The sequence below is a fragment of the Sitodiplosis mosellana genome, unplaced genomic scaffold, assembly GCF_009176505.1.
Source record: "Sitodiplosis mosellana isolate CC-2019 unplaced genomic scaffold, AAFC_SMos_1.0 Smas_scaffold_6226, whole genome shotgun sequence".
In the NCBI taxonomy this organism is placed as follows: domain Eukaryota; kingdom Metazoa; phylum Arthropoda; class Insecta; order Diptera; family Cecidomyiidae; genus Sitodiplosis; species Sitodiplosis mosellana.
In genome coordinates, this window is record NW_022601467.1 from 23,637,274 (window position 1) to 23,648,944 (window position 11,671).

General features: G+C 33.7%; 1 protein-coding gene across 1 annotated transcript in view; it reads left to right on the top strand.

Moving 5' to 3' along the window:
• Positions 1-7,325: 7,325 nt before the first annotated feature.
• LOC129578956 (NFX1-type zinc finger-containing protein 1-like) overlaps positions 7,326-11,671 on the top strand; it is a 5,462-nt gene continuing 1,116 nt past the window's right edge. Inside the window, exons 1-7 of the mRNA XM_055468362.1 lie at positions 7,326-7,704; positions 7,782-8,522; positions 8,594-9,003; positions 10,373-10,540; positions 10,604-10,735; positions 10,794-11,198; positions 11,459-11,606. Of these exons, the coding sequence (XP_055324337.1) occupies positions 7,587-7,704; positions 7,782-8,522; positions 8,594-9,003; positions 10,373-10,540; positions 10,604-10,735; positions 10,794-11,198; positions 11,459-11,606 (2,122 nt within the window). The 5' untranslated portion in view covers positions 7,326-7,586. The remainder of the gene's footprint in view (positions 7,705-7,781; positions 8,523-8,593; positions 9,004-10,372; positions 10,541-10,603; positions 10,736-10,793; positions 11,199-11,458; positions 11,607-11,671) is intronic.

Below are 11,671 nucleotides of genomic sequence, written 5' to 3' on the forward strand. Positions count from 1 at the left end.
ATCCCATATAAACATCTGCGCTATACAACAAATTTGAACAAAATTTTGCCGTCGTTTTGCAGCGGCGCTCTACATCGTCTTATTATAACTGTGTGATGTTGAAACCTTCTAATTTTTCAAGATAGCGAGAAACACGTATTGATTGAAACACAAAACAGTTTAAAATATTTCGGCAATATCAATTGAACGACAATACATAAAAATTCTGCTACTGGAACCTGAGCATTGAATTAGCTGCCAATTCAATGCTCTGTCTGAAACATATATACGGAAGAATTATTTTTCTCTATTAATTTTTTTCCTTAAAAGTTTAATAGTATCAAAAATGCAAGGAACATAATAATTAATGTGTACGTCGAGAATCGCTAGTAATATGTCAATGGGCACAGTAACGCCAGATACCATAATACTAAACACATCCATTCCTATCAAGACTTGATATAATTTTTCCGCGCGGAATTTGAAAACAATGAAAAATGAATGGGTGCGTTTAGTCTTATGCACTATACTAGCGATGGTTGGTGTACGTACTCAGAGAACAGCACCTGAAAAATATCGAAAGGAATATTCACCTAAAAAATCAACAAGTAATAATATAGTAATTTAAAAGATTTGCTGGTCTTTATCATAAAACCGAGGCGCCATTTGATGAGCACATAATATTTTTCATAGCAAATGTGGAGATGTGTATAAATTTTCTAGTCGTTTTCTTCATTGATGCTGAACAGATATCGAACAGATTACAGTAGACGACATTCTACCATGATCAAATAAACGAGTTAAGTTGAACTTAATCACTTAAGAGTAGGTACTGTTGTTTCGCAAAAATGGTATAATCTAATGGTGCCATAATGATTTTAAGACAAAACTCATCAAATGCTTTTTCAAATCATTAAGAATATTTCGGGACAGTTTAAATAAACAGTTTTTTCGGTAATATTTTAAAGTTTAATGTACTTCCTCAACAAAATGAAGGACTCAGTCGTTAATGAGCTCAATGTTATGAATTCATGTGTACTACTATTAAATAACGCATTGAGCAACATTTTTGCATATAATAAAAGAACTTTGAGAACAAATAAAGAACCAATTGTTTAGCTATTCATACCGATTTATCTCTTCCCAAATCCAAACAAATAGAAAAACTATTCAAGAAATGAGCCCAAATTTCCCAAATTTTAATACAAAAATATGGAACAAGAGCTTGAAATATTTGCATTTACCACGTATGGTACAACTTAAACTGGCGGCTAAATAAAATAGTAGTCTTCATGCAAAAAATTCATATTGTCTGCATATAGTGACAACGGAATGACAAAAATCAGCCGCCATTTTTTGAATAGATAAAGATGAAAAGAAACATTTTTAACCATTATCTCCCGAAAAAGGGTATTGAACTTTTAACAAATAAATATCTCATGGCACAACAGCCCGACGATAGTTCTACTGGTAAGAATAGTATTTCATATAGACATCAGACGTGAAATCTATGCTTCACATACTTTATGATTGTTGGGGTGGGAACAAACTTTGCAAATAAAATACTTGCAGCAAACATTTTTTTCCAACATACTTTTAGATTTGATTCCGAGAATAGCACTTGCGTGCAAGTAAAAGTAGTGTTCTTCAATCTAGGGGGTTCATTCAAGAATGAAAGAGTGTGAATATTTGTGAATGTTGTAGATATTTTCTTATTGATTTTCCGAAAATGTTGTGAATGTAGGTGAATATTGTGGATATTTTCAGTGTTGGGTAATGTTAAAAATTTCTCTATCTAGATAAGATGAGATTCTTCTTTAAATATCATATTTTGAATACAATTTTCAAGATGGCGACAAATTAAAGATGGCGGCTGGTGAGAACGCCTGAACTGTCGAATAAGAAAAACTGAATATCTGTGAATATGAGTGAATATTCTGAATATAGACCAAAACACATCGAAATTGAAGAATTTTTGAATGATAAACTCCCCTAGTCACATAATTGTAAACTTTGGTCGATATTTTTGTCCAATCGTCCACAAGGTAGGTTGAATAGTGTCAAAATGATTTTATGCCCATGCTTGCGTGCAAATATTGGGTCTGGGAATTAGTTTTGTCGATTTTTTTAAATTTTCAAACATTTATTTGAATACCAAAATGAAATTACATTTCAATCAAAATATTGTCCATCGGAAGCGATGACCTTCTGCCACAATGTGGGCAATTGACGGATGCCTGCCTTAAAAAATTCCTCATCTTTTGAGGCTATAAATGCATCGAGCCAATTTTGGATTTCTTCAACTGAAGAGAACCGCTCTCCGTCCATATGGTTTTGCATCGATCGAAACAAATGGTAGTCGGAAGGAGCCAGGTCTGGGCTATACGGGGCGTGAGCCAAAACTTCCCATCCGCTATTTTCCAAGTAGTTTTTGACCGATTTCTCAATGTGTGGCCTAGCATTGTCATGTAGGAAAATCAATGTCTCTTTTCTGGTCTCCCATTTCGTGCGTTTTTCTTTGATTGCTTGTTTCAAACGTATCAATTGTTGTCGATAGAAGGGCCCATCGATGGTTTGACCACTTCTCAGCAGCTCATAATACACCACTCCCTCCTCATCCCACCAAATAGACAGCATTACCTTGTCGCCGTGAATTTCTTGTTTTGGCTGTGATGTTGCTGGTTGGCCGGGCTTAACATACGATGCTTTGCGCTTGGGGTTATCGTAATGAATCCATTTTTCGTCACCAGTGACAATTCGATACAGAAAACCTCTTTTTTTGTGCCTTGCGAGCAGCATTTCGCAAGTCACTAAACGCCTTTCAGCTTGCGCTGGCGTCAATTCATGTGGTACCCAATTTGACAACTTGCGAATGAAACCAAGGGCCCTTAAACGATATCCAACAGTGCTTCGGTCAACATTCAATGCTCTGGCAAGCTCATCTTGAGTTTGACTCGAATCTTCATCGAGCAATGCCTCCAATTCCGCATCTTCAAACTTTTTTGGCTGGCCGGGACGTTCCTTGTCTTCCGTGCTAAAATCACCACTTTTGAACCGTGAAAACCACCGTTCACATGTACGTTCCGATGGAGCATGCTCACCATAGGCTTCCACCAACATTCGATGCGCTTCAGCCGCAGTTTTCTTCAAATGAAAGCAAAAAATTAATGCTTGCGGGAAATGTTGCTTTTTCGGTACAAAATTTGACATATTTAAGGCGCAAAAAAAAATGTTTATCCAAACTTCGATGAAATGATAGATGATGATTTTTGTAGTTTGACACTAGACCACTCATGTGAAAAAGAAAAAAGTATTGCCCGATACAACCATGCAAAGTTACGCCATCTTTTGAAAAATCGACACGATTAATTCCCAGACCCAATACTTCACTTGCATACAATTTGATCGAGATTTCCGCGCTAATGTCCATAAAGTAGATTACAGGGTGGGCCAGAATGACTGTCGGCCTTTTTTCTAATATAATTTTTTAAATACGATATAAAATAACTAAACCAACTGCTTACCTTTATATTTGTTGATGTTTTACGTATCTTATTTACCAATAAACACTTGATCAAAATGCATACTTTTTCTGAAATAGCGCCAAATGGGATACGATGCCAATCAGAAGCGCGTTTAAACGTAATTTTTGAACATCAATACATAGTCGGTATTCACGTCAAAGTTTAGATAATTTTTCGGATATTTTTGTCAATAGATATAAAGGTGTCCGTTCAAAAAATTTTCTTGTCCGTCCGTCCATCCGTTCAGGGCTCTTTAAACGGACGGACAAGAAAATTTTTTGGGGGCTCTGAACGGACGGACGGACGGACAAGAAAATTTTAAGCGGCTCTGAACGGACGGACGGACGGACAAAAAAAATTTCAAGAGCCCTGAACGGACGGACGGACGGGCTAAAAAGACGGACAGTTCGTCCGTTTGACACCTTTAAATAGATAATAAGGGTTCAAAGATTGCGTAGCCACTATTTGATTCAAATTCAAATACAAATGACTGTCAATTTGGTGTCTAAAACTCCCAAAAACGGTTGCGCGCCGCGAAAAATATGGTTTGAAAGATCGAGATTTCTATACATTGCTAATTACGATTGTTCAATTGCTTACGATTTTATTCATTAGTATTATATGCTATTTAACGCAATGAAAAAGAATTGCATATAACGTTCCCTTGATTTACAATAACTCTATGTATAAACAATTGGTGAACGAAAATGTGCCAAAATCAGAAGAATGTGATTTCATGAACATTGATTAATGGCTGCCATTTTCTCTAGAATTTTTTTCTTCTTTTCTGCCCAGTGGGCAGTGCCCACATGCCTTCGAAATCCAATGATCCAAAGACTGTTTGGCCACAACTTAGCTCGCAATCCTTCAAAGTAAAAGTAAGGATTTGTGTGTAGATTCTATAACTCGACCAATATTTTTGGAAAACCAAATTTGGCGGCTGGAATAAAAATATTTAGTACCCAATTATCTTACACAATGTGTAATTCATACTTGAAAATAAAACCGACAGTTATTCTGGCCCACCCTGTATGTAAAAGTGCTAAAATTATCGAATTTCTTCGAATATTTCCAGCCGTTGACAACTTATTAAAAACGGGGGTAAAATTTCGATTTTTTCCATCTTTTTCTTTTTATTTTGAAAATAAATGCAGAAAAAATATATCGGCGCGAATTTTTGAAGTTTTTCTGAGCCAACTATGGTTATTATAGTCAATGTGCAGAGACGTCCTCGTTTCAGGAGGACAGTCCTCGTTAGCACTACATGAAATGTAGAGCTACTAATCTGGTTTTTTTTCTTAATACTTTTTGAGTACTGAAACAAATTATGGTGAATTTGAATTTTATTCTCATATTTTTTATTTAATTTAAAACAGTGGCACTAACGACAAATAAGTGCATAATAACTCAAAGCGCCAATCAAATTCTTATGATAATTTTTTTTAATTACATTATTTCAAGCTTTTTTCGTTCAGTATTTTCTGGGTCTTGAACAGAATTAAAGTGGCTTTAGATCTATGCTCATATTATTTATTTAATTTAAACCAAAGGCAGTATATTTCAAAAAAGAAATAAAACCAAGATCTTGTAATTCATTTTTGAAATAACTGAGAATTTATCTTCTGTACACACAAGCGAATCCACGTGCGAATTTCCCCTCTTTTATTCTGATACGGAGTATTACGCATACACTCTTAACTGGAGTAAACATCAGTGTGACTACTCCAGTAGGGAACGACTGTCTACCTACTTATACATGCGTAAGTTTGACGCTTGCTCTATACTGGAGTTAGTAATGGCTTCGAACGTTCGTTCGACAATTTGAAAAACAATTTTTTTTTCGTTCGTTCGTTCGACAATTTAAAAAAAATATTTTTTGTTCGTTCGTTTGTTCGACAATTTGTAAAAATATTTTTTTGTTCGTTCGTTCGTTCGACATTCATTTTGTTCGATGTTCGGTCCGAACAAAGTTTTTTTTATTTCAAAATCTCCCGAATAAAATTGGTATTACTATGAAAAATTATAATAAAAGCTAATAAAAGCATGAGCTGTAACGATTACATTATAAATTTGATCAATACATCGAATTTTGTAATGTGAAAAAATTTTGTTCGGGCCGAACATCGAACAAAATGAATGTCGAACGAACGAACGAACAAAAAAATATTTTTTCAAATTGTCGAACGAACGAACAAAAAATGTTTTTTTTAATTGTCGAACGAACGAACGAACAAACCCTTTTTTTAAAACCATGTCGAACGAACGAACAAGCGTTCGAAAGTGTTCGACGGCCAACACTAACTGGAGTATCCGCGCAATTGATTATTTCAGTCTGGAGCAAGCGTCAAACTTACGCATGTATAAGTAGGTTTACAGTCGTTCCCTACTGAAGTAGTCGCACTGATTTTTACTCCTATTTTACTCCTCCGTATCGGAACAAATGAGGGGAAATTTGTACTGGAATTTGCTTGTGTGTACTTTGTTCCAAATAAATATATTACTTCAAAGTTACTTTGATGAAATACATTTCATGTAATGCGCCAAAAAATGGTTTGTTGTGAAACAACAAAATAGAATAAGTAACTAAAATTTCAAGAACGGTCTTGTTTTTGATAACTGTCTTCGCGTCCTCGAAATTCGCACTCGTTATCAACTCATCATAATTTTGAAACAGACTGCATCATGCCCGAAATTAGATTCAAATAGAAACAACACCAATTAGAAACAAAGTGCCACAAAGCAAGTTTCGGCTTTAAACTTCAACATGATTTTTTATGTTGCACTTTGTTTCTCAAATTTGCTTTGTGTTGCTTTGGTTCAAAAACTTGCGTTGTTGCTTTTTGTTCGTAGACAAATGCCATGCTTCGATTCAATTCTCAAATATTCTGAGGGAATTTTTTTGTCGCAACGGTAATATTATGCTCGTGAAAAAAGTAACGTTTTTCTATATTAAATTGTCAGTTTTTTCACTTTAGGAGCGGAATTTCAGCAATGAAACCAAACCTACTACATAATTTACATTCATTTTTACCAATAGTGGTAATGTTTTTCATTATAATTACGAAATCCTGAGATAAATTCTAATTTTCTTTATAAATATATCTTAAATCCAATTTGGTTTTCTACGTTTTCTACAAAATTCATGTAGAGAACTCCAAAATTTTTATTTAATTTACATGAACGAAATGTAGATTACATGATTAAGTTTTCTACATGCCAACCCTGCATATAGGACGTTATTACAATGCTTTACGCTTCAGTTAGTTTTTCATTTTTACACCTTGAGATAGGGCTTTATTGGACCGTTGACATGCGGCTGTCTTTATCCATTTCCATGCTTTGGTTATGGCTTTATTGATTAGAACATTCACATATCAAATTTTCATAGTAGTCGAGAACCACTATTTATGTAACACTTCAATTGCATAATCACGAGAATATCAGGTTTTTCATGACTCTTGGAGTCATTCTCCTGCAAAAATCAAAAGATTCAGCCCGTTTTTGGCGGTGTCAATAAAATGAAAAGGTGAAATAAACGATAATCATTTCGAATTGCTTATTACTGCAATTTTTCATATCCGAAAATTGGGTAAAATGAATGAATGTACAGTACATTAAGGTTTAGAGCTGAATCTTCTCATTTAAAACTACCGGATTCCGGTAGAACTACCGGCTATTTCAATTACTGAAATTTGAACGTAATACATGTACAACTGCAAATTTATTACGATTGAAAATACATTTCATGTAATGCAAAGAAAATTTCTTTGTTCTGAAAGAATAAAGTAAAATTATTCAATGAAACTCATACGTGTTTTCTAGTTTCAGGTTTCAAGTCTCAGATCTCAGCTGGTTCTGACAAAATTACTCTACAAAAAGCATCCGCAGTAATCCAATCAATAATAAATAAAATATATCCAAAACACAATCTATGAATGATTCTATTCCCTTTTTTTAAAAAAAGAATTGAAGTACTAGATTAAATGTAGACAAAACGTCACATACTATGTATAGGATTGCAGACAGTATAAGTGTTGTGTTGCTAAAATTTATTTAACTATTTTTTTCAAATTGTCATTAATCATGAGCAATTCTGACGACGATTGGTTTGAAAAAGATATAGATGAATTTGTAGTCCAAGCGCCTTCAAGTGATGTTGAGCATTTCGTTACATCAAAAATTTCCGATGCTGACGATTCCGGTTGGTCATTAGTTACCGAAATTATATTCCCAAAAATTTCGAAATATGATTATTAAAATACTGCAAAAAAATTTCAGAGTATGGTGGAAGCTACTGTTCCAATGAAAAAAATACAAACAGAACATCAACCGATCAAAATAAAGCGAACAATTTTATGGTAAAGAATTGTACCAACTCATCATACATTCAGCCAATTTCATTCAAAAAATTGAGCTTTCTTTTGGATCAAACCCCTTTGAATATATTTTTGGATATAATTCAAACTGATTCTGGATTCTTTGAAACATTAAATCGATCATCGAATTCAATTGAAATGATGCTGTCAACTATTAAAGTGATAAATAGGTTTATTGAGAATCCATTTACTGAACATATTAATACACTCTTAAATAAAGTACGCAAAATAAGTAATTATTGGAATCAAATCGAAACCATATTAAAAGAAACAACGATAAAGCCACGACCAAATTCTTTTTCAAAACAGAAAAAGAAAAATAATAAAGTGGTTGTACACCGAAATAATACAGAAGTGTGGCAACATGCTCTAGAATTGTCCACTTCAGTTGCAAAGTATGTTGGATTACCTGGAGGATTCATTGAAAACATTTTAAAAATCATCGATGGGAATGAAAATAATGATTTGATTTTAAGTCAGTTTAAAATTGAGTATGAAATGCTACTGAATGATTCAAAATCAGATAAAGATAAGGATAAAGAATGTTATCAAACATATCAACAAATGGATATTTACCCGAGTATTGACGAGCTAACACAGAAACAAAATCTACTCACATATGTTAAACCGAACATTATAAAAGGTATTTTCTTGTTATTATCATTATTTTTTTATTTTTATTTTTATTTTTATTTTTTATCTTTCTTTTTAAAGGTCGTTTTGAGAGTGTTGCACAATATTTGGACATTCATTTAGCGTTGTTACGTGAAGACTTTATCAGTCCGCTTCGTGAAGGCATAGTTCAAATAATTGAACAATTGAAAGATAATCAAACAGTAGAAGAGCCAAAATCAAATTTCAATATACGTGTTTATCCAAATGTTCGAATCCTGGTTAAGCAATTGAAAAGTTCTAAAACGAGGTTTAAAAGTGAATATTTGATGGTAGATTTGGAAGCTAAAATTCGTTCCGAACAAAACTCATCAGAACTGGTTAACACTAATAAATATTCGAAAAAATTGATGTATGGATCCTTATTGTGCTTCTCATCAACACCGATGTTTGAAAATTTGATTATCGCCGTGGTTTCTAATCGCGACGTTGATTTACTGAGTCAGGGTTATGTAAGTTTATTAACTCGCCAATATATGCGAAATATTTGTATCTCATATAATATTTGAATGTAAAGAAAGGAAACACGTCTGACTTGCGATGAGAATTTGACAGTTGATATGGAGCGTAAACACCACCTGGATAATCTAATATCATTAGCCTTACAAATATATATGTAATATATTACATTAACGCAATTACAGATTTTCCGTCATTAATATTTTAATAGTTATTGACCCGCAGACGGGCAAGCTAAATCACTTAAGTTGTCGGGCAAGGTGGACCAAAGTGGGCCCATAGTTTTATGGCTGTAAAATTGAAAAAAAACGCAATATATCTTCAAAAGTGAGACTGTGCTGGAAGCTAGAAAGATGCATCTCTCAAACGTGCCATATGCCGATAAAATTGAATCAAAACCAACACAGATATAATACTCTGATTTTTTTGTCTAAATTTTGTGGTTACAATTTGACATATTAAGAGCTGAATTTTGAGTATACACCTCCACTGATGCTGAACTAATTTCGTTAAAGCATGCCACGTTTGAAAGATGCATCTTCCTACTTCCCCACTTTATACCACTTTTTATGACACATTGCTTTTACACAGAAAATATTATCAATTCTGGTGGAAAAATGGCTATTGTTTGCGGTTTTCGACATTTGACAAAAATTCAAATGAATACATGTCTCTGTAACTTTTCAAGGGTTCAACCAATTTTATTGGTATATTGCGCATTGGAAAGATTCATCTTTCTAGTTTCCGGAATAAAATTACTTTGGATGATATATTATGTATTCCCAATTTTACAGCCACAAAGCCATGGGTCCATTTTGGTCCAATTTGCCCGCTTGTGTCCAGCAAATATATTTAGCTCCACGGAGCGCCGTTTTTTTTGGCTGTAATACGTGGAAAGGATCAAAGAATACAATGCAGCACCTTTTCTGCAAAAGAATATAGTTTTTATATATGTATTCATTGAAAAACCACCTTCTTGGACCACAACGGACCCACTTGCCCGGTTGAGAGTTAACATTGATATTACGATATTTTTGCGATATTTTTAATAACGTCAATGTTTTGAAGCGATTCGGCTTAGTAAAAAAATTTGTTATTAATATTTTAATAACATTAAAGCGATATGAAATTTTAATACGATACCAAAAAAAAGTCAATCTGTTGAAACAATCAAGTAAACTATCAAACGTCATACGGAAGTGTAACATGTAAACATAGCTAAGTCGCATTAGATTATGCAGGGGCGTCATCGTGACTCGATTCCAGGACAAATGCATAGAGTAATATAGAATGCAAGTCAGATTTGATATAGACATTACAGTACCAAGTAAAATGATCTTCATTAAAATATCATCCTTTTAGATTCAAATAGAAATAATCCATTCGTATAATATAACAAACGTATTTGATCGAGATCTTATAATGTGCGAAAGTGATGTTTATTTCGAAACTTATCGGCACGTATACAACGTATTAAAATCATTTACTGACGAAACATTTCCGATGAAGAACTATATCATTGACGTTGATGTAAGTTCAAATCTTTGAAATGGGAATGTGGTTGAAATTTTTTCTAATCATTTGAAATTTTAGCCTACGCCACACTATCCTACTTATATACCAAAACAAGGAGAAGTTGTTTTTACTTACAAGCATCACACATTAGATTTGAAGAATACATCATCTTGGCCGAAAGCGATTGAAATGAATTTCAATGCAACCCAAGTAAGTTAATCAATATCCCAATTTGAACGAACTAAAATTTCTATCACATTTGTTCTAGGCAGAGGCGCTGAAACATGCAATAACGAAACAGTTTTCAATTATTCAGGGTATTCCAGGAAGTGGAAAGTCTCACATGGGACTAGAAATAGTTTCTACACTTCTCCTAAATACAAACGCTCAAATTGTGGTAATAAGTTACACGAACCACGCATTAGACCATTTTTTGTCAAGCATCCTCAAATACACTGATAGCATTGTTCGGATCGGAAACCAATCGAAGAACGAGCAACTTGATCGCTTCAATATTAAACAGTTATGTGAAAATGCAGTCATTGATAAACGTGTCAAAACGGCCTTATTTAAGCTCAAGATGGCGTATTCAGAAGCTGTCCAAGAGTTCAATGAACTTCAGAATTCTTCAAATACTGATATTGAAACATTTGATCTGTACACCAAAATTCAGGTACGTTAGAAAATTGTAAAATTTTGCGATGTACATGTGTATCGATGTGAATAATATCAGGATTTCATTCATGGTTTTATTCATTTATTGACACCGACAAGTACTAGCTGATAAGAGTGCAGAAAGCAGGAACCGTTACAATACTATTCCGTTCTCGCTTTGTTAAGAACCAAGAAGAACGAAACATGAAAATATTGTTTATTTAAAACGCATTATATCCAGTCCATCGACACATGTATTTTACCAAAATTTACTTTTAGGCCAAACTTCAATCTATTTCACGAATGCAAGAAGAAATTAAGCAAATTGGTGAATATCAATTAATAAAGTCCAAGCGAATTGTAGGCATGACCTCAACGGGAGCAGCAAGATGCAATGCTTTAGTACACTTGCTTCAATCTCCCATTGGTAAATACATACAACGTGTAATTTTTTCATTTATTTCATATAATTCATTCAAAGATTGAAAAATT